General features: G+C 44.9%; 1 protein-coding gene across 19 annotated transcripts in view; it reads right to left on the bottom strand.

Moving 5' to 3' along the window:
- The window catches only part of EIF4G3 (eukaryotic translation initiation factor 4 gamma 3), a 154878-nt gene that overhangs the window by 35399 nt on the left and 95969 nt on the right, over nt 1-23510 (bottom strand). For 16 of the 19 annotated variants that reach the window (XR_010826314.1, XM_066981955.1, XM_066981957.1 and 13 more), the window contains 5 exons: nt 20605-20713; nt 13854-14699; nt 5145-5233; nt 2945-3194; nt 147-304 (listed from right to left, as the gene is read on the bottom strand). Coding sequence is in view for 18 of the 19 variants with exons in the window: in XM_066981955.1 (XP_066838056.1) it covers nt 147-304; nt 2945-3194; nt 5145-5233; nt 13854-14699; nt 20605-20713 (1452 nt within the window). In the remaining variant the exon portion in view is untranslated. The remainder of the gene's footprint in view (nt 1-146; nt 305-2944; nt 3195-5144; nt 5234-13853; nt 14700-20604; nt 20714-23510) is intronic. The other 3 variants (XM_066981956.1, XM_066981959.1, XM_066981966.1) reach the window with 1 other exon arrangement.

Genomic DNA, 23510 nt, shown 5'->3' with positions numbered 1-23510 from the left:
TCAACAAGACCTCTATTCGAAGAATTTTGTGACGCAATGTGAGCAAAGTATTTCCCCTTCCCGATAAAAGTCTACGTCAAAAAGGTCAAGGAACGAAGAAGCATGCATTAGAGATCTTTGTTCATTAACAAAGAGACTTCACGTACCTGTTTTATTGGCTCTCCTCTCACCTTGTCGAGAACCACATCACTTATGGGAGGCAGCCCTTCTGGCTTTTGGATACAGGCAGGCATGAACTGGAAATCCAGCAAGAACTCCCTGTCGTACTGCTTCTTCCCGTCCGGGTCCAGGGGCTTCCACTGCTCTATAATGAGAGAAGTTGCCTGAGATTCATAGGTAACAAAAACCTCCGCTCTCGAAGACGCGTTTCCGTTAAATCCAAAGGGAAGAGATTGCTAATGCTGCTTAGGAAATTTAAGTTTTATTTTAATTTTGAGGCCCACTAGGCAGTGAGGAGAGGAACACACATCACGTTAAAGGAACACAGAGGATGGGGAGCACCCAGCCAGCTCCAGCAGCAGCGGCATACGGATCTAATAACTAACTCCAGTTTTAACTCTAACTTTCACTCTCTCATGCGACATGAAGAAAGGGGGATGATTCAAGTTGCTGGGTGAAAATGAGGAAATTTAAGCAGCTATTTCTGTATAAAAAGGAGCAATAAAACAATGGCACTAATGTGGTCGAGGAGAGGAGAGTGCCACGCAGAACAAAAAGATCCTTTGAAAACATCGAGCCTTTAAAAACCCATTGTGAAGATAACAGCGGAAACTGAAAAAAATAAAAATAAAATTCAAGAGTTACAACTTTTCACCTATTTATTCTGAGGGCCTTCTGGGAAGGAGAACTGTAGCGTGGTGACAGAAGGAACCTTGCCTGATGCAAATCAAAATGTAAACCTACAGCCTACATTTCAGTGCAAGGAAAATTAGCATCTGGTAGCCTAGAGACAGGATTTTCTTTGCTGGCTGTGCAGTTTGTTTGAAGTTAGAAAAGAAAACATCGACTTGTTCATCGGCCAGGTTGACCAGTCAGGCCCCTAAGTGGGAGGCATGTTTTTTATCTGAAGGAAAACATCTGTAGGAGATGCCGCCTTTGTATTTCACTGATGCCAAGTGGTGGTGTTTTGCATTTACTCAGCCGTTCAGGTTTGCTGTTAAGGTTTTCTCTTATTTCTTTATTTTGGTCCCTGATCATCAGCTTTAGGTCTCTGGGTTCTCGGCATCCTCAACACTGCAGAGGCTGCAAACGGGAACTTATTTCAAGCGGTGGATTTTATTAACTGGGAATGAAAATACACAAAAGTAATTAAATTTTTTAAGCTCTTTGCACAGTTTTTCTTCTTCTGAGCTTTGTGATTAAAGGGTGCAGAAAATGATTTGGCTGGCTAGCCATGCCCCAGCAGCTGAATTCCCGGCCAGCTGCCCATCCACCATGCCACACCACCCTCCATCTATCATGGAAAAGTACCGACAGCAACAAGAAACAGTTTATATGTACAGCTTCCTTCTCCTGGAAAGTTCTTCACAAGCTGTTCTAACGTGAAAAGCAGCTGGGAAATGTCACAAGCAGGCTTTCGAGATATTCAGTGAGTGGAGAGACCGGGATCAGACAAACAAGTCCTCCTACCAAAAGGCAAAATCCCCATCTTTAGAGAGAGCAGAGCTGAAATTGAGGACTATTGCATCAAGTGGTCAGCCCTGCTTTGCAGCACACGTCTGATGCACGTTGCTTTCCGAAGGATCAATCCAAGCCCTTCGGCTAAGTGGAAGGACTTCCAGACCCGACCGAGATCATTCCGACTGCATCGAGTGTTTCAGAGCCGTGGCTGATGAATTATGGATTAACTTCAAGATGTGCTCAACTAATGAATAGGTAAGCTATCATAAGTGTGTGGTAAACTATCAAGAGGCCTCTGTGTTTTCTCCTAACAATACAGCAGTACAAAATTAATAAAAGAAAAGCATCTCAGGTCCTCGTTAGAACAAAGCAGTGCAGAAATAACCGCACTGTGATCACTTAATGGTGGTGCCTCTTCCCAGTACCTTGTCTGCCACGATTTCAAGGTCTTTCCTTATTTTGTTTTATACTCCTAATTTCTAAGGCTCCTAAGAAAATGACTTAATTTATTTTGAGGAAGCTCCACCTGAATAAGAAATCACTTAAAAATTGGTAGCAACTGAAAAGTAAGATGGTCTCAAGGTCTCTTTAATGAGGTGAATTTATAGAGGTTCAGGCCTCTGAATTAAATATCTTAATGAATAACAAGAAAATCCCTTAGGTAGACTATATCCAGTGATAACCAGCAACAAAAGCACAGTGTGCTTTGAGTCCTCACTTGAATTATTTTATTCAGAAAAACTGCATGCCCATAGTTGAAGAGCAGAGCCTGGACTGAAAACTAGGCACGGTTTCTTTTCTCTTCCTTACGCTTCCAGAAATCTGAAGGTCTATAAAACTGTTTAGCCTGGTAATTAGATGTGTACACACATGTTAAGTACGCAGTCAGAACTTGCAGATCTCTTATTTAAAAACTGCGCCTGCTTGTGCACAACTTCAGGGATTGTTCTCAGCCGTTAATGACAAGGGAACCAGTTCACCACCCTTTCCCATGTGCTGCAACCAACATCCACATGTGCAATAAATTCAAGAGATTGAGGATTTTCCCTTCCTGTCACGCCCTGTTCCCTTACACTCCTCTTCTCTTCATTACGACCAGCAGCATGAGGAAAACAATTTTCCTCCCGTGCCCCCCCAGAAGGTCTCTCAGAACCTGTTGGTTTGTGAATCCCAGCGAAGCTGGACGTGGTGAAACACTGCACCCTGCACATCACCACTGGAAACATCCTTCTTTCCATGGGGAAGATACACTGCACGTGAGCAGTCCTCCAAGGAGGAAGGCAGAAAAACAAGCAAGGATGCAGGAGCCTGAAGCAGGATTTACCTGGCTTATATTGGTACGTTGGCCCCTCACTGGAGCTCTCTGTGCAGCCTGAGTTTGCATCGGTTCCTTCTCCCTCTGAAACGCTTTCAGCACCGTTACGGACAGGTTCTGCTTCCTGGTCTCCATTTTCTTCCACAGGTTTCACTTTTTTAAGTTCAGAGGGCTCTTTCTCCAGTTGAAACCCATGGCTCATTTTATCCTGTTCAGATTCAAGTACTTTGTCACCTGAAAGTTCCTCTTCTACTTTAGGCTGAAGCACAAATGGAAAGACAGGTTATGTTAAAAACCCTACCGAAATTCAGGGCATGCAAAACGGCTCTTTGTTTGTTCATACGGCACGTCTGTGCCTAACGGGAACACATACACCTCTTAAACAGCGCTATGTAGATCTGTAACAACACACGGAATAACCAGACCATTTACTGATTCGCTCCCAGGATAACCCCCTGGCAATTACTAGTGCAACTGGAGAGACTTAGCGTTACCCACGAAGTGCCCAGCAGCTACGGGCATGGAGCGGCAGCGCTGGTAAGCGCTGCAGCACGGCAGCCACGAGTAACAGCTCGCCATCTGAGCCTAGGAAGACCACCTCTCTTCTCCCCTCTCCCACAGCTCCCCAGCTGCTGTAAAGGGAATGCCGCACGTGCTTGGGGGGGGGGGGGGGTTCCTTTCCTTAAAGGTAAACTTCCTGCTGCTAATTGGAGCAGATCCCAGTGAAGGAGGTAAAGTAACATGCAGCCACAATTCCGCGGCTGCCTCAGAAAGAGCAACATTTTCTATAGTGTCTCTTGCTGTTAATTTTAGAGCTCTCCCAGGACACAGCCTTATTCTGAATTCAGACAGGGAAGGCGCCAGGAACGCCCTTCTCCTGGGAGGAACCGCAGCACATCTAACCATTAAACAAAAGAAAGAATTAATCTGGGATGCTCCAGGAGAGGCTCTTGATCCTTTCGGCCCCTTACCTAAAAGAACTGCGTCCTAAAATGCTTTTTGCAGGTTTTCAAGGTAAAATGGTATGATGTTCTTCCACGTACATTTAGCACTGGTGAGAACACCACATGCCCCAGAAGCTGAGACTCCTCCAGCAAATGACAAAGGAAACGCACAGAGAGAACCTGCTGGCACAGCCCAGCAACATCCTTTGCTCTCTGGCTTGAAAACAAGCACAGGGATGCTTTTAATTTCCTTGCAATACCCCACCATCAGCTCTTCTGTTGACCACAGACCAGCCGTTGCACTGTGATACTTCACATGCAAGTGTTTTAAGCATCTCTTTTCCCCCAAACAGAGTGGAAAGCACATACTCGTACACCACTCATTACACGTAAATTAGCCTATCTGCTGTTTCAGTGGAGAAACTGCAAACACTCACTTATAGAAGGATGAAGTACTGTCCACCAGACTCAGGATTTACTCTGGAGCACCATGCTTTTGTAGCAGATGGGTTCCATGGTGTTTGTGGTAAGGGAAAGTTAGGCAGTAAACAGCAGATGAGTAACAAAGAAAACCTGGAGTAACGACCTGGCCAACATCAGTTTTCACACATGCACCGATACAGGGCAGCCTGAACTTTTACCTTTTCGTTTGTTTTTTAATTTTATTTTTTAATTTTTATTCTCTCATCTCCCTTGTGATACATTCTAACACCAATTTTACCCAGGACATTAAACAAGGAGGCTCCTCCTGAAACATCCCTACCAGAATGGCAGCAAAGGAGATGTTCTCAATTCATCTAACTAGTGGCGAGGTGGTTTTTCAAGGAGATGTCAGCTTTTTCCCTTCCCAGCTTCTCCATCAGATGGCCATCAGGAAAACACCATCCTTTGGCCATGACATCACAATGACATCTCTGTGCAGCAAAAGAACCTTCCAAATGTCACCACCGTGGCCTTGGGGTCCCCACACAATGCCCTTCTAAAGGATTCAAACCCATTTTACCTGAGGACAGCAGTTACAACTACGTGTTCTTGAAGGTTGGAAGTGGTTGAATCCGGCAAGAATTAAGAAAACTTAGGGCTTCAACAGGGGACAGATGAAACCAGTTATCTAAGGGATGCTGGGGAGTATCACAGTTCCCCTGCCCCAAATTCTGCCTTGATTCCTTGCGAGAGATCGAGGGAGCAACGCGCCTAAAACACCCTTTCAAGAGAGCAACATCATCATTAAATTTGGAAGAAAGGAAGACTGTGCTCCCTCTTACCTCTGTTTCCGCCTCTGTCACCTCATCAGTGGCTTGGGTCCGGTCTTTTGGTTTCTTCCACATCTTTGGTGCAGTTACAGCTGTTTGGGCTGCAATACAAGCGTACGTCTATTACCACACCAAATCGTATGGAGCACACGGGCCGTGGGCGACGTGCTTCCCTCTTGCGTGCTGGTTTTAACCATACAGGAAAATGAAGCAGCCACAGCCTTGCGGAGGATTCAGCTTGACATAACCACTTTTTGTTTCAATACGGTAATAACAAAATCGTTAGAGCAACATTAAAACAGGATAATTGTTTTACAAGCTGCTCATTCAAGCTCAAAATGGTACTTCTGATAGCAAGGAGTTTATTACCAACACTACAAGGATTGTGTAGGGATAAAGAAAACCTTCAGCAACTGATGATTTTTTAAAGATCAGGTAACGGTGAGGAGCAAAGGTTGTGCTCGGCATATTTCTCTCAAGACATATTTTAAGAATTAACTATTGTCTGAGCCATAACCATAAACAGGCCCAAAATCCCAGTATCTCAGCCACAAGAACAAGTCCAATCTCGCAGCACTACTCCAGCAACCCAGCTCTCCTGAGCTGGATTTATATCTCAATTTAAAAGCAGGTTAACAACTCCACTGTTCATTAATTTTCCTGGCCAACTGATTCAAAGAAGATACCATATAATATTTCAAAGATCAGCAGTGATTTACTCTAATCAGTTTTTTCCCCTGAAGGGTAAAAGAAACCACACAATATATTAAGAGGAGAGAAAACCATTAATCCAATATGCTCGTAATTTGTTGCCAGTGTTACCGACTTAAATTCTGATACTAGGCACATATGCATATTTAACAGAGTGTAAACAGAATTGATTTCGTGATTGAAGTTTACTGCAAACAGATTTGCAGCTCAAGCCTTTGGTTTGTAGCAGACACTATGGAAAAGCACTGTGTGCACGTATTTTATCACCGTAAAACAGAATCTGGAAAGGCTCTTCAGCTACGGATAAATGGAAAGAGCAACTGGAGACACTTAACAGTAAGTTTGCAATTGCAATGCGATCCTTCTTCATGGGCTTCCTGCGGGCAGGGAGGAAACGGGCTCTGCTGCCTTCCCACTGCCCCAGGTACCCACCCCTGTGTCTCAGCGGGTTGCTCACAGGGTTTCGCTGTTTTGAGGGTGACCGGGGACTTGCAGAAACATTGTGGTCTGAGGAATCAATGCACTCAGCACCTGGTCTGAACGCCAAGTGCAACAGAAGCTATCTTCACTGATCAGAGTGCTAAACACTGCAGAAGTGAATGTTAATAAAAACAGAAGTATAACTGAAATATTCAAACATTGTCTGGTCATTCACAAAACTCGGGCAATAAGGCTCACAATAACATTATTTATAACATTAACAACACTGCACTAAAGGGAAACAAGGTTCCTATTTACAACCAGGACAACGCGGAGCATTTTCTAAGGCTCCTTTTAATGGGAGATGCGAAGGGCCTTTACGAAGCAGACCGAAGATGCCGGTGGGGACACCAAGCCGCCTGCTTCACTTGCACAGAGGTTTGCGGGGAGCTGAGAGGGAACCCAGCCCTCCTGAACCCGGCACCGGCGAGCGACCGCGTCCCCTGCAGCTCCCAGGGGAAGACAGAGCTGGCTCCGCAAAACGGCAGTGGGTTGCGAAATGGGTTTGCCTTGTGCAACGGGGGGTTAGCTTTACAGGAAGATCACGTTTCCATTGAAAGTGTTCTGCATGGGCACCACAGCAGGTTGGTTATTCTCACCAACACCACCCGGAGTGCAGACCTGAGCCTAGCACTGACTGCAGGACCCCATGCAGGCAGGAACTGCTGCGATTTAACCACGCATGAACCAGCTCCTGCCACGGCACCAGGAATCCAAAGCAGCCACTAAACCAGCTGGAAGAAAGCCAAGGAAGCCCCCTGCCTTTCCAGAGTCAGCCCATGGCTGCAGGGCTGGCGCCAAGCACCACAGGTAATTATTTCTTGCCTGGGAAGGCTGCCCCGTAGTTCTGGGGGATGTCTTCAAGAAGGGCGCCACATCCACCTGCGTTTTTATCGTGCTGGCAGCAGGTGACGAGGGGAAAGATGTGACCGTGCACAACAGTGACCTAAATACACATGGATGGTTGCAGTCCTGTCTGAAATACAGGACAGGATTTGTTTCTGAAGGCAAAGGGGGAAAGAAGGAAAAAAAAAAAGTTGTTTTTGGTAATATGTGCTATACAGAACAAATCGTGTGTTGCTATAGCCAAGTAATTTAAAATAATGATTATCAAAGTAGTGCAGTTATGCAAAGAGATCTGAGAACCGCAGAGCTGCATACCTCTAAATGCAAGCAAATGACAAACTCTGCATTTAAAGTTTCTCTCCACTCAAGCTCAAACTATGCACAGAGAACACCCAGGGTGTAAACTAACATTTCATTTTTAAATGCACAGCAATAATCACAAGTTAATGGGTTTTGAGTTGGCAGAGGTTTGGGGTCTTTTCTTCCTCAGCTGTCAGGCAGTCAGTGTTAGTATTACCGCTTCTCAGTGGTTCGTGTTTTTCACCTTTTTTTTTTTTTTTTTGGCAGAAGGAAGATGTATAAAGGACGTGATCTGTGACTGGGCAGCACAGACATCACTGAGGTTTTCTTTTTTTTTTTTTTTGAATAACTTGTGCAAACCTTTTCCTGCCTTGGGGCTGCACCGCACCAGGACTCTGGGGCACAGCAGCTGCCCAGGACGAGCCCTGCGGCCTCGCAGCCCCTCGCTGAAACACGTCTCAGAGCTGGCCGGGGTACAGAAGGGAGAGCAGCAGACATTGCTCAGTATTTCCCCTCTTAAAACAGCAGACATCAGATCAGAGTTTTCTGTGAAGTTGTCGTCTCTGCTACAGGAACTGACTCAATAGGAGAATTTATGCTAATTTATGCTTAGTTAAGGTATCTGTTTCGTGTGCCCAAGAACCAAAGACGGAAGAGAGCAGTTACCTACGGAAACCTCACGGATAACAAAAGGGGCCCATGCCAAAATACCAAAACCACACACAAAAACCCAAAACAGCCCTGCCAAACCCAAAGCCTGAGCAGGACAAGGGCACGATCTGCGCTCCCTGAAAACCGAGCCTGGCATCGAACTGCAGGGCGCTTCCACGAGCCACAGAAACACCAAATGCATGCGCCCAGCTCCGCTGCCCAGGAAGGTCTCCAAGCACTTTTGGTCTCTCTCGGAGAACTGAATTCCTTCTCAAACATGGGTTCCGTTTGGCATTTCCCGAGTTTGTTCTCGGGCAGCTCTGCAGCGTTAGTGGGTAACCTCCTGGAGAAGCGACACCGGCAGCCCCAGCGTGCTGCTCTTCAGCTGCACTTGGCTTGCTGCTGGTTGCAAGATCAGAGATGGCAGGAGTAAAAAAAAACTGGTCTACATTAAGAGGTTATGTCTCATTTTGATATGCTTGCTAAGTATTGCCTACTTCATTCCTTCTGCTCGTTTAATATACAAATATATATTTTGATATTCCCCTTTGCTGTTACAATCTGAGTTATAAACCGAGCACAATCCCATCGCAACAGCAGCGTTGGCACTGACGCGCGGGACCAAAACTCGACCGAATGAAACCCTCCATTGCCACAGCACCGCCAAGAATAACAAAATCCCCCTTTTCCAGGCTGTCCTGGGCATCGCTACCTGTGACAAAACCCCTGGACCTAGCAGCGCTTGCACACTCCTGGCCGCCTGCCCTGGTGCCGGGCAGTGCCTGCGGCAGGGGGCTCAGCCCCTGGCCACCAGCCGAGACGGGGCAGGCTCCTCGCCGAGCCCCTCTGGTGTGGGTGCCAGCCGCTAAGCGTAAATGAATACCAGTCTTTTTTTTATTATTATTATTATTCTTTTTCTCTACAGCCAAATGTGCCATTAAAAACACAGCAGACTCACCATCTCCTTACAGCTCATGGGAAAGAAAATATACTCCAGTGGGATATGGCATGAAATCAAGGAAAAGGCGAAACCTGATTTGTATTTCCAGTCCTCCAGCTTTGGGTGCTGGAGATATTTCTCCAAGATATTTCCAATTACCACCCCACGTTGCTTGTTACAGACTCCACAACTGAGAAGCGCAGGGACTTGCAGCCAGTTGGGCTACTTTGTACTGAAATCCTTCTCATAAATTAGCTCTGCAAGAGAAAGTCCTTTGAATTTCAATGCATATTAAGTTCTTTTAGCTTCCTATGTTCCTAGGAGTTCTGCCTGGGACAGACATCAATCTCTTATTTTCCTCTTTGCTTCTCATAATAGTCTTGATAGAAAGATTACATCAAAGGCAGGCTTTCATAGCATGTCCTAAAGGCTCCACGGCTCTGGTAGTGCCTTTTCCTTTTCCTTTTTTTTTTTTTTTTAAATAAATTCCACTCGACCAGCAAATTTTTTCCTGTTTTGTTCCCTCAGAAGTGCTGGTCTCTCACTGCAGCCAGCAAAGCTACTTGACAAAAACAGAATTTAGTAACAAAAGCAACTGTATCCCACTGATGACTTTTAACTGGGGCAATGTTTTTGGTAAGGATCTCAGGCTGAAAACTGCGTTCCTCTCTTGATAATATCTGTTGTTTTTTTTTCTGGCAATGGAGATGAGTAGGAATTAATTATTTTACAAGCTGCGTGCTCTTGCCATTTGCAGATAACAGCTCTGAAAACCTCAAGATGATCGGTCTTGCACAGGCAGAACGAGATCTGCTGGCTGAACCCTCGCAGTGGGGCGGACACGTCTCCGCACAGACGTTGTGCCGAGCATTCGGCAAAGGAACAGCAGCGAGAAGCGATTCCTGGTGTCACACAGCGCGTGCGGGACAGAACTGCAGTGCCCAGCGGTTCGATGTTCTGACGCCCATCAGCTCGACCCCATTTTATAGGGGATAAGCAGGACCAACTATGACAACAGGTCAACAACATCATTTTTTCTGTTTCTTTTTCTTTTTTCTCTTTTTTTTTTTTTTTTTTTTTAAATCAAGCCCTGAGCTACTCTGCCTTGCAGACCCGACCCTCACTGTCCCCAGATTATTACTACACTGCGAACAGCTTGAAACAGTGAGAAAGTTCCCATGGCCTCAACAACATGCGAAACAACCGAGAGCCAGGATCAGCTCACAGGGCTTATGGAACTTGTCGGTCATGCAAGCACTACCACAATTCAAGGGTCAGCTCGGTGAGTCTGCCGATTTCACTGTGGAGTAGAGCTAGAGATGTGATGAGCAGTCTACAGATGAACCAGCCGGTGTCAGGTATCGATACCCCTGAAATTGCTGTTGTCATGATGCAGCCTAATACAACTTAAGACATTAAGAGCAGACAGAATATTTTGTGTGAAATAGAAAAGAGAGCCAGGCACGCTCCAGTTTCAGCAAAGTACGATGAACACACCACCAGTGCCCCTGCAGAGATCCTTTGACCTTGGAAATCCAGTGGAAATCTAAGGCCAGTGCAAAAGAAAGAGCACAATTTCCTCAGATCACAAAAGGGTCAGCTCTGCTCAACTTGTCTCTTCCTACAAACACTACAAAATTTGTTTTCTTGGACTGTAAAAAAGAACTTCTGGATATTAGAGATGCCTCTGTGGTCTGAACATATTTGTTTGTATCTATATACAGAACTTGACAGAGAAAAAACAAAGTATTGTTTTTCTGATGGTTAGAGAGCAGAACAGCGTATTCTGTGAAGTGCCCAAACAAGCACGTAATTCCATCCAGCCCTGAAATGCTGCCACCTCCATCGCAAAACACGAGATACGTTTCCAGGTCTCAACACTGCTGCCCCAGACTCTTCAGAGGGGAGGTGGATTAACTTCGCGTCCAGGAACCCCCCAAGTTTTTCGGCAGGCTGGATTACAAACATGAAAAGCAGACATCTGTTGGGGCAGAGCAGCTAAGACGCTTGTTTTTGCAGAGTGCCAGGAGTATCTTAATAACTGTCCGCAGCCAGGTCATTGATTTAGTGCCTCTCGCAGCAGCCAGTGCTTCCTGCAGCCTGGAGCCCTCTGCGCCGTGCAGGACGGGTTCAATACTCACTCAATACCGAGTGCTGCCTCTTTCACTTCCTGCAGCAATTGGATTATTCTTAGAGGTCTCTGGTCTGAGTAGTGTCCCAGTCAAATCAGATCAGCTACCATTAAAGGGAATAAAGCAGTATGATTTGTAGCTAACAAACTGCTCTGTAATAAGCACACACTTCTGAAAACACCAAAGAAATATTGCTAAAAGTCACAGAGCTCGTGCTTACCAGCACGTGTTTGAGAAGTTTCCCTCATTCCAATTTCTATCTTATCTCCAGAGATCATAAAAAAAAAGACTCAGCCTCTAGTCCAAGGGAAAAAAAAATACAGCCCTTCCTCCTTGCTTCTGAAGTTCAGCGTCTGTATTTTCCAGTGTACTGGCAGAGACGTGTAATTCCTCATTCTGCCTAGAAGGATGCCTGCATTAGCAGTCACCTTCAGGTTACGTTATTTAAATTTCTCTTCCTCTCTCCAAGAAAGAATTGTAAAATTATTGCCCAAAAAAGGTTGGCAGGGAAATGCAATACAGTTATGCTTCATTACAGGATGGGCAAAGCACAAAATCCCGGCATGGAGAGTATTTTGCTTTCCTTCAAGTACAGAACTTCTCCTAGTAATCAGTCTTGAGTGATATGAGTGATATTTCATGTGACTTGAGAAATGTTTGTTTCCGTGTTGCAAAAGCCAATGTATTGGCTAATGCATGCTGTCTGGTCTAATGATATTAGAGCATTAAAATTAATCTTCTACATAATTAAAAACCCCAAACGCTGCACTTTTTTTTTTTTTTTAATTTAAACCACAGGACACTATAAAGCAAGCAATAACGTTGCAAGCTGGAACCTGGCTGTGTGAAACCTTCTTTACACAAAGAGGCCCATTTCTCTGCTTCGTAAGGAAATTAATTTGGGTTATGAAGTATTTCAGATTGAAGATCAGTAAGTGCGAGAGGAGCAAAATGACCCGAGTAAAATAGAAAGAGAAAAGAGATTAACAGAAAAAAAAAACCCAAACCACTATGCTTGGTATAGTGAAGGGATCTTTCTGATCTTTTCTAGGTACTGGATGCTATTTAAGATATGGGGTCAGCGCATTGATCCTGTGCAGCATTACACAAACATGGAGCCAGGCCAACCTCAGCTTTTCATTTAATTTAGCCCATAACGGAGCACAGTAACAGAAGCTATCGGTGCCATTATGCTTCCACCATGTGCTTATGAAAGAACAAACGTATAAACAAACGCGCGCAGACCGAACTTCTGAAGGCAAGAAGCTGCATCTGGGGGAAATGCTTCCCGAAGCAGCCACCGTGAGAGGAAGACCTCAAGGACCGAGCCACCCCGAGCTCGCCCGGCACAAGGCACAAACGTGCCCCGGCCTCGCCAAGTCCGCACGGGAGTCGCGCCTGCTCCGAGAACCGAATCCCTCCCTAAAACTGCAAGGCTGTAAGCGTTCAAAAGAACGAAATTACAGGAAAGCATTTTAAATGTCATTTTTTTTTAAAGAAAAGGCTACTGTTTCTCCTGCCTTTCTTGTCCAAACTCCATCAGTTTTAAATTCAAAGGATATTTAAATAAACAACCTCAGCTTCAGGGCTCTGAAAGGACTGCAGAACAGGGTGTGAAAGATGCGATACATTTAAATGGCTTAACACTGCTGGCATGCATAATAGCCACCATTATACTCTCTCAAGCAGCTAAATACAAGTAATTGATTGATTTAACCTCTTTTCCACAGTTTCATTTCCAGGAAGTCCTGAAAAAAAGCACTTTTCTATAGGAAATGCAGCAAATAAAAACAGGTTGTCTGAATTAACCCACTGAGCGCTAACACGGCGACGTGACAGGACACTGAAAGCAAAGACAAATAATGACATTGAGAGAAGTAGCCTACGTTTTAAAAGGCAACTAGAGAAACTTCACTTTTTAGTAACTCATAACAAGTCCTTATGCCTCCCAAACCTGTGTACCTTGGTTTTCTGAGAAGTTCAAGCACCGTGAAATGAGGCGAACAGCCGAGCCTAGCTAGGAGAAGGAGAGATTTTTGCTTACGTGTTACTTTTGTGGAAGAAAAACAGATGCATCATTAATTAAGGCTGAGCAGCTGTAGGTGTGTGACACTTAAAAGCTCTTTCAAATGACTGAAGCATTGTGGGCCGTTTCATTTACCTACTTCTGGTAACACCATGACACATTTTTGTAGTTGGATAAAACCAACCCCACAGGTTTCCAGAACCTGCTGGCTCAGAAGGTTCACCCAGAGGAGTTCAAGGGCTGAGTGTTAAAGCTGGTTTAGCAGCAGGCTGATAAATGTGAAGCAACAGGTCATCGAACCAACTGGCTGATCTTGGAGAGAACATGAGTGGTATCTTTTCAACTATCCTGCTAACAGTGCTTGGGAATGTTGCCCTATGACCCCATGAAAGCAAAATGCAGCTTACATGAACCCAGCCAACCCTAGGATGCACGTGCAAAGTTGGCTACCTCTTGATTATCATTTTTTTTTTTCCTCTACAAACAAAGATTAGCATTTTACATCAGAACAACGGTCATGTGGCAGAATCAGAATTTGGGGGCAGATACAAACAGAAACATCTGATAGAAAAATAACCCCAAAGGCCCCTTCGTCTGTAAGTTTACCGCACACAACCATGGTGCCAAACGCTTACCTGGGACAGGACTCTTGCTAGAGTTTAAACTCTGAGCCTCTGTATTCTCCTCCAGTTGCCCATCTGCTTCTGTCTCTTCCTTCGTTTCAGTATCTTTTACCTCTTCATTAAGAGTAGTTCTTGTGCTCTCCTCTCCTTCTAAATCTCCCTGAACAACAGGGAGGGCACTAGGAGATGGAAGAGGAGGTGGAGAAGGAGTTGTAGTGGTAACAGCAGCAGCAACAGAAATAGGAGGAGGAGGAGGAGGAGGGGTTGGAGGAGGGGTTGGAGGAGGAGAGGGAGCAGTGTGAGGAGCACTGGAAGCTGGCACACTTTCCACTTCCGCTGGAGGTGCTTCTGGTGTCTCCAACTCAGCAGTCAATGGCGCAACTTCCGGCTGGGCTACATCTACTACGCTCTCTGTAGCAGTTACTTTTTCACTAACTCCATTCAATTCATTAATTAGATTAGTACTAGCAGTCACTGGAATATCACTAGATGCTACACTACTAGGCTCCTTGCACACCTCAGCATCAGCCTCTTCTGCTGGCGAAGGGTCTGATGTGTCCGTGCAGGGTGTGGCATTAGATATAGGCATTGCCTCCTCTTTTGGGGAAGCGAGTTCACATCTCTCCTCTGAGTCAGCTGTGAATGCGGGTTTACTAGAAACGGTGACGACAGCAGCAGCAGGAACGACTGCGATGGGAGCGGCTGGGGTTGGCGACGGAGCAAGAGGAAGCTCTGGTGGGGTTTCCACTGGGGCGGCCTCGGTTGTCTGGCCAGCTTGATCTTTTTTCTCCACAGTAGGTTCTGGTCTGAGGACTGGAGAAGACGGTTTTAATACTGGATCTGGTTTTGGCTTCTCTTCTGGGAAAGAAAAAAAAAAGCCAGTGTTACAAACAGGTCAATTCCACTTTCCTTCGCGGTATCTAACCTCCTTCCCTTGGATCCCCTTGCCTGCCTTCTGACTGCTTTCAAGAAGGCTCCAGGAAGAAACCAGAGGCACCTGAAGCCAAACTCTGCATCTAAAGGAAGAGCCCAGGCAACCTGCAGCTTGGAAATCTGGAAATGCAGTGGCCACTGGTATTTTTCTGAATGTAGGCTTTGCAGTAAATGGTGATTCTTCACAGAAAAGGCACGTAAGCACAATGCAAAGCATGGATTTTTTGCAGACACTCTGCTGCTGAAAACAGAATTTTTCTTGACAGAAATTACAGAAGACAAAAATCAGTTGGATTCTGCCTCAAAGGAGCATGGGGTCATAACAATGAGACCTGGGTGAACTCATGTTCCAAAACACAGGCAAACAGAGGCACTGGCGAGAGCATCCAGCAACCTGCAAGTTCTCTCTGCAACAGTGCTCTCCCTTCTAAAATGGGGAAATTGCCCCATGACTGATGGATGCCACGTGTCACATCAATACTAACACGCGAGATACAGTTAGTTTATTTTTCACTTGTTATTTCTAAACTCCATCCCCCTTCAGCATGCCAGACTAAAGGGCACAATCCCCCTTTTTGTGTTCTGAATTTCAGCAGGGAAAAATTATCTTTTCCAAAGAGAGCAGAAACAAAATGGGGTTTAAGCAGAGCCGCCACCAAAGAACAGCACCGTTAGTTACCTTTCAATGTTTGCACTCTAGAGATGTCAAGCAGGGTTGGAAAAGCACAGTGAAAAATGCACCTGTATCAAACCAAACCCTAAGGATGGGAAAATACCGTGCACAGAGAAATCCCCGTACTTATCCTGTAATTAGCAATAGACTTTGTGATACAGTCCCTGCCATGCACATCATGCAGCTCCCAAAAGTCTGCCACAACTTCATTTAAAATACGCAGCCCCACTCCTTTTGAAGGAAGCACGAGCCAAGACTCTAAAAGTTGCTGCAACCTCTGCCACCTCTAATTTGACTACAAGATGCAGATTGTAAGATCTTTCTTCAAGATTGTAAGATCTGTTCAGGAAAGTGTCCCAGTGCTACAGCTCAGCCAGCCAGCCGAGACAGCTATCAGTCAGTCACAAAGGTGGCAGGGACCCAGTGGTCCCGTTTCCAACCCTGGTTAGGAGGAGGTCAGCTTTACCTGCCTCCAGGGAGGGAGCTGTGCCCCAGGGCTTTCCGAGCACTGAAACGATGGGGAACTTCTTTGGGACGATGCCAGGACAGCAAAAAAGCAATTCTGGGAAATCCGGAGGCACAAAGCCTCAGGTTAGGAGATCAAAGGCCAGGAGAAAACCCAAATCATCCAAATTCAGGTAGAACTGAACAGGCGCAGCTTCAGTTGGTCTCTTCCAGCTCTGTGGGCTTCCCATTTGGGGCTTTTTCAGCAGAGCCTCCGAAGGGAGAGGGCTTTTGGAGGAGAGCCCGTCCAAAACTGCTTGGAGCACCAGGCCCTGTCCTCAGAAACAGCTGGTGCCACGAAGAACTTCGGAGCTCTGCCGGGGCTGTCGGCAGCTGGAAGCAGCCAGGACCACGGCCAAAGTGGTAGTTTATCAACGTAATGAGGCATGCAGGGAGATGGCTTTGGATGAGGATGACATGAAAAAAAAAAAGATGGAAGGACGTATCCCAACAGCTGATTTCGATTCTGAAGGCTCCATGTAAGAAAAAGGACCTTAGAACTGGTTTAGAGAAGAAAATGCGTCACCTCCAATTTCTGGAACATCCTTTGCAGAAAACTCATGGAGCATTCTTGACATTTACAGCTCGCTATAAACAACTGCCTGGATATTCTCTCCCTTGAGTCAAATGAGATTGCTCACAAAAAGAAAAAAAAACCTCATTTGAAGTGTCTAGAAAAACATTCCAAGGGATAAAAACACAGCAAAAATATACAACTGCATTTAAGAAACAGTGGTTTAAGCACACTTTCTTCAAACTACACCTGATCTGGGGAGTACTTTAGCTACCAGATACAGGCTGTGTGTGCAAAATTCAAAGAGAGAAGTAATTTGAGGGAAGAATTCAGAAGAATGATGAGCAAATTTGGCTGATGAAAAGTAAATCTTAACTTGAACTACCATCACAGAGAACAAATCTCCATGTTCCGGCCAAGGAATATTCATCCCTGCCAGCCATTACAGAAACGGTCACATGAAACAACATACAGTTGGGAAGGCAAAACAAAAATCAATGCAATTCATCAAAATTGAATCAGATCCCTTTTCCTAAATATGCCAAGATCATTCCCTCACATGATATTTAGAAAGTACTTACTGGAAACACTAGGCAGTTCAGGAGAAAAGTTTGCACCGATTTTTTTTTTTTAAACCTTCAGAAAAATGCAAATCTTGCAAAATTACTCTGTCCCTGTAGCTCCGCAGGTTCTGCTTCCAGACCAGACTGCAAGAGGTCCTTTAGTGGTGGCTTTGTCTGTCTTTCTAAACCAGTTTGGGAGAAGCGTGGGGCTGGAAGGGAGCCTGGATGCAGAGAGGCTCGATCCCAGTTGCAGAAAAGCAGGAGGAACACAAGAGGAAAAGATTTTAGAAATACTTTTAAAAAAACTCAGCAGGACAGATGCTTGCAATCTCCTCCATGCAGAGACATCAAAGCAAGAGAGGGAGCTGGGCTGCCGGGTGGTCGCGGTGGCAAAGGCTGCTGAGACTGGTGGACGAGAAGGTTTTGCTGGATTCAGGAACTCATTCCTACTTCATGGTGCTTATCTGAAAATAATTGTTGGGCCTGCTGCCATTTTTCCGTCTTTCGTCCTGTTGCAAACACTTGCAAGGCGGTACTGATGCTGGCTTTGCAGGCAGTTTTGGAGTGCACCTTACTGGCTCATTGTGTAAGCCTCAAGTTTTTCAAACTTTGGGATCTAACATTAATTTACTTCCCACAAACCCTGTTATGCATTCTCCTTGTCTGATACATTTCAGAATTTGGAAAGGGAGGTTTAAAAAATAAATAATCCTCCAAACATCGCACTGAACCTGTGCTGTCTCCAAGGCTGAGCAGAAGCGGGCGGCTCTGGTGTCATGCACGATTATACCCCATTACAACTTTGGCACCAGCCAAGGTCTGAAGCCAGGCTCCTCTGTGCTCTGCCATCAGCTTGACCTAATTTCTCCAGCTATATCCTTGCATGCTGCAGCCCTGTCGAGGCATACACACCAGGGCACCTGCAGGAATGACAACTGCTTGCCCCCGAACAACGCTTCCAGGACTCCAGAGCCACAAAGGCGTGCCTCTGCTGCATTCCTCCAAACTGCTATGAACTTGGGAGCCCGAGAAGCCAGGAACTGCTTTCAAAAGCCACAAATGCAGGCTGCAGGCTGCTCATCTTTTTAAAGAAAACCCAAGCATTTTAAACGCAGCACAATCCCAAATTCAGCAGCCGTGCTAATGGCTTAAACACAAAAATAACAGGGACTGCAGATACTGGCAGAGGGAACAGCAGAGGCTGGGGCTGCCTGCACGGCACACGTGCTCTGCTCCTGATCCCAAAGCCAGTGAATCGGCCAAGTGCTGCACGCAGTTATAAATAACTGTCAAACGATCACTGAATATCACAAAATTAGAATGGCAACTTTATACCAAGTTTCAACTGATGCAAACGAGTACCCAAGGTGAAGGGCACCAGGGAGGATCTGATCCACAGAGCGAACACAGTGAAGGGGGCCCGTGGGAAGCACTAATACTGGTTTTAATAAACACCCGATTTCTTTGCTATGTGACCCTATCTGTGACTGCTCTGATTCTGGAACTGAAAAACCCAACGTTGGGTACAAAGCGAATGAATGAAGACGCGATTCTGTTACCTCGGCATATATTTGTTGATGTGTCCCGCAGGCCACTAGCTCTGTTTACATCAGTAATTGCAATGGCATCTAAACTACCTTCACCTCTAACACGCTGCCTGTGACCCCCCTGCTTCACACTGCTCTCCCCCACCCGAATTCCGACGGTGTTATTTTAGTGCTCGTTCCTTCTCTGCAATGCTTACATAAATGCGCTCTTTAGCAATTTTTGGACTGGAACAAATGTTTGAATCTTTCTGGGATGTAATGGAGATAAACACAGGAAAGCTCAGCAGTGTTAAATCCCAGTTAAAGTCCTGATTTATATTTAAACCAGTATAGCCAGACCTGTGTAACTAAATAAATAAAGACCACTTACTTCCAGTTAACTTACAGTTGGATTAAGTTAAACGAAAGCGCATAGAAGGAGAAGGGGGGTGGGGGGTGGGGAGAGGACTGGCTTGTCCTGGAAACAAGCTCTCATACTCAGAGCTGAAATCCTGTGATGGAGCTGGTGTAATGTGCTGCATTTTATGGTTCCGTGTCAATTTGCTCAAAGGGGTAAATGCATTTTGGCACCTGCATCATGGCTGTGCTGGAGCTGAGCAGCAACGTGTCAGAGCGCCTGCAAGCTGAGTTTGGCTAGGGCACTCATTTTGTGTGCGTTACATCTACCTACACCTTGCTGAGATGACAGAGACTTCTTTTTGCACAAAGATCTGCAGCAGCAGAGGAAATGAACTTGCGAAGTTTCCGTCCCTGAAGGCTTACAGGGACTTGGCTAGCCAAAGCCGCGGCTGGCGATAGTCAAGTGGGAGATGGGACCAGACATCTCCCAAGTGTCCCCGTGATTCATTTCCAGGAACAGCCCCAATCTAGAGATGTATCTGTGAGCGGTTTTCACTGAAGAAAAGCCCTGAAGTCCACACTATGGCTATAAGTCAGCAACATTGTCATTAAATTTTATAATTCAACAGAGACCGGCCTCAGGGATATTTCCCCTCACTCGATGTCAAACAGTGACCACGCTGTTATCTGGGTCTGTGGCATCTGAAGTGTTAGAGGCAGCTTCTTTCCTCCTTTCAGAGCTATGTTTCTCTGAGGTTTAGTTTCCTTCCAGCAAACACTCTGAAAAATCTCAGCAGGCTTAAAGTTTATGAGAAATGCTCGCGAGTAGAAGATGGCACCTCTCAACTTTCATGTACACATTGCTCTAGGCAGAAACCCCAAATGCTGCGATGCAGTGAATAAATGGGAAGCAAACAGGAATGTCAACTCTGTGTTACAACACCAAGTCCGGTAACACGACGGCAGCATACACATTAACTAAAGCTTTTTAATGGCTCTTAGATGGCTATGAAATTTCAGTGTAGGAAGAGAGTTGGCACACACCACCTTCCCTCCCGGGACACCTTGTCTTTAAACAGACAGTTAAATATCTCCCTTCACATAGGTATTCTTAGGTATGAGAATGAAATGTAATCACTTAAAGAAATTTTTTCTGTGTTCTTTTCTTTTTGTTTAACACTGAAGTCAGCAAAATTTAGTAAGCCATTTATGAGACACTTTACACAATAACATTTGTTCTAATTAATTTCTCCTGTGTCCTGTAGGACAAGATACACAAACAGCTCTGGATGAGCCACGCGTTGTTCTGGTTACATGTCACTGCTATGGCTGATAAATTGTTCAAATGATAGAAAGTCTCCCTGGCTATGAGCATTTTACTGACAACACACTTGTTTCTGAAGGATGGCGTGTGGGTTAGAGGAGGTTCACACTTCTCAGTGCTCTGAAACAATGTTTAGGACATATAAGCTCTAATACAATTATTTTTAACCAGTTTCACATTGGCAAATTTCAATTAATTCCCTTAGCAACACATTGTTAAATGTTCCACTGGAGGAAAAGAAGTCCCTCCCCTCCTATTGCTGCTGACTGCTACCCTGCTTGTCTTCATGCCAAAAATATTCCAACTACAACTAGAAAGGAGAAAAATGACTAAAAATAAGCATGGAGGAAATATCCATCAACAAACCTTGCTTCGGGTTGCTAGCCGCAGTGACAGGGGTGCTGGCAGCGAGATGGGTGTTCTCCACAGGCCCATAAACCACAGGGCTGTGCTCTGGGACCTGGCTGGACAGCTGCTGGGATTTGAAGTACAAAAAAGGGTGATAATGAGCGTGCGAACATAAAAACTAGCAACATGGAACACAAGCAAGCAAGTAGGGAGACAAGAATAGTGTGGGATAGAAAAGAAAAACAAAAGGCAGGGGAAAAAAAAGAGAAAAGATACACAGACCGATTCAAAAAGTACATGGGAAAGGGAGGGAGGAAAAGGCAGCAGGAAAGGGGGAAAAAGAGACGATTACTGTTAACAACGGCAAGAAAAAGACAGCACGGTTATTAATACACTTCATTCTCCTAATGCTTCTTCCAAGAGCAGCAGCAATGCTCCTCTGAGCAGTCTGCGAAAAGTCAGGTATGTACCAAGGGTCTCCGGGACCTCCCTGTAGCTTCAGCGTGCTTTCTGGGCTCAGCTCCATTCTCGGCTGATCAGCTAGTTCAAAGGGCTGATGTTCTTTGAGCAAAACATCGGAAAACAGCGGGTTGAAACTGCAGATATTAGTACAACTGCCACAAGGCGTGATTCTGCTGAACACAAAAGCTGCTCACACTGATGGACTACAAACTCTGCTGGTTCCAATACCCAGCAACATCTGCAGATACATACACGCACAAATGCGTATGCTTAAATATAGCTAAGGTGTGTATGTATGCACGAATAGTTTATAATATACATCTATCTACATGCATTCGCATACTATTATTTACTGTCACACTAGGAACATCACCCAGGTTGAGGATACCTGTGCTGCTGGTATGAAAAAAACACCTAATGCCTTCCACAGACTTACAGATGATACCTGCTGGGTAATACTCAGAATAAAAAACAACTCTGCATTAATCAAAACTAGAGGAGGTATACCTGGTTCCCAATTAATTTTGTATATATTCTATAAATAAAAATGATCTGCAAGATCAGTGACGAGACTGAAAAAGCTACAGCCTGTTGCAGAGACCGAGTATTTTAACTCTCTCTCCAGCATTAATGGGACAAATGATGACTTCACTTATGTACGTGAAGGTTTGAGAAAAGAAAAAAAAAACAACACACAAAACCCCACCTTCTCTCATCTCAGAATCTAACACAGAGCTTGTGTAAGACCAAGCAACTACACCAAACTCACTCAGACTTACAGGTAAAGCACTTGCGCACATTACAGTGAACACAGACTAGGAAGTCAACTATTTACATTTGTAAAATCCCCTTCAATCAGGGACCATGCAAAGAAAACTGATAACTTTTATAATCCAAAAATGAAAATCCACCCAGCTTTTTACAGGTGCTTCTCCTTATCTAGCTACAAACCCATGCTGGCAGAACATTTACAGAAATGGGAATTTTAAAACAATCAAGATAAAAGCACAATGCCAAAGGCATGGGCATCTAATTCCTTCTTTAAGACCAGGTATCAAAAAACCATGTAGAACTTATTTCCCTCAAAAGGAAACTCTCTGGCAATCTGCTCCTTTTCATGGGACTCCCATTTCCATCTTCGTCAGCTACCACATCTGAACAACGCACAATAAAGAGAATTATCTTCAATACATCATTTTTCACCATTTCAGGCAACAGAAAGGTAAAGAAGGACTGTGCAAAAGCACATCTGGAAAAAAATAGAAGACCTAAGTAAGTGAAGTGAAGGGTTTAAACTTTTTTATGGGACTGCTCCTCTTCCAGGAATGAGCCTGATGAGATTGGCTGGACGATGAATGAAGAATTGCATCTGTACGTTCAGCCAAACCCAAAGTTAGCCAAACAAAACACAGCTTTTACAAACAAGTGGATTTCAAGAACACTTTCCCTTCACCCTCAGTGGATCATTAGTTTCATCCTATGAAAATGTATGGACAAAATCAATAGGGAAAAAGGAGAATGCGATAAGAATCGCAGGAACCAAATGAAACCAGTGAGCAAGAAACCTGTAAGCCTTGAAGCTCCTTGGGTCAGTAAACAAGCTTGCTTAAGAACTTTGGAAAATATTCATTTTGTGGGAACCATACTGCAAAGCAATAAAAATGGTACGTAATTAATGACCCCTATGGGCTCTCAGCTTCAAAATGGAGCATTTAGAGACTTTCTAGGAAAAATACCACTCAAAACTGCTCTCGTGATTTATGGCGCTAAAAGACTGCTCTGTTATTCTATCCTACCATGGCCCGTAGACCAAGAAAACACAAAATGTGACAAACTCACCAATACTTGGAAGAGGTTTGCCAGGAAAATAAGAGCACTTCTTGCTCTTTAAAAGGTGATCTTCTGTGTGAGTCAGCGCCGAGCAAATACTGTAGCCAAATTCTGTATGTGGTCCTGGTTTTTATATATCTTCATGGCAAAAAAATTAGTGCGAAAAATAGCATAGTGCTAGAAATGTATAAATAGTATCTCCATTTCTCTTATGCAGGAGCTTTAAAGCATTTCAGCAACTAAACCTCAGAAAAATCCTGGTGAAAAAAGGGAAATTCATCTTCTCACGGACAAGAGAACACAGAGCAGCCGCACATGTCCATCAGCCACTTCCCTGGGTTGGGGGGGAATCTACAGTTTTTGGGGACGGCTCACTGGTCAACATACAGAGCTGCACAGGGGCTTGGGGAACCACCACGAAGGTGCTGGAAAGCCTCCAGCGAAAGCACGCCTCGGTCAGCGATGCTGACTACAAAACAAAGCGGGAGATACGAAAAGGACAGAAATGGCTAAACCGCACAACGCGAGTCTTGGCAGCGCTGCTCATGCTTTGGACAAGCCCCGTGTTTTTTGATGTTCCGTATTTAATCTACTGCTTGTGTTATCAACATTTTGGGTCAGTTAAAATTTCC

The sequence above is a fragment of the Anser cygnoides genome, chromosome 23 (assembly GCF_040182565.1).
Source record: "Anser cygnoides isolate HZ-2024a breed goose chromosome 23, Taihu_goose_T2T_genome, whole genome shotgun sequence".
In the NCBI taxonomy this organism is placed as follows: domain Eukaryota; kingdom Metazoa; phylum Chordata; class Aves; order Anseriformes; family Anatidae; genus Anser; species Anser cygnoides.
This window is presented reverse-complemented; position numbering and strand designations above follow the sequence as displayed.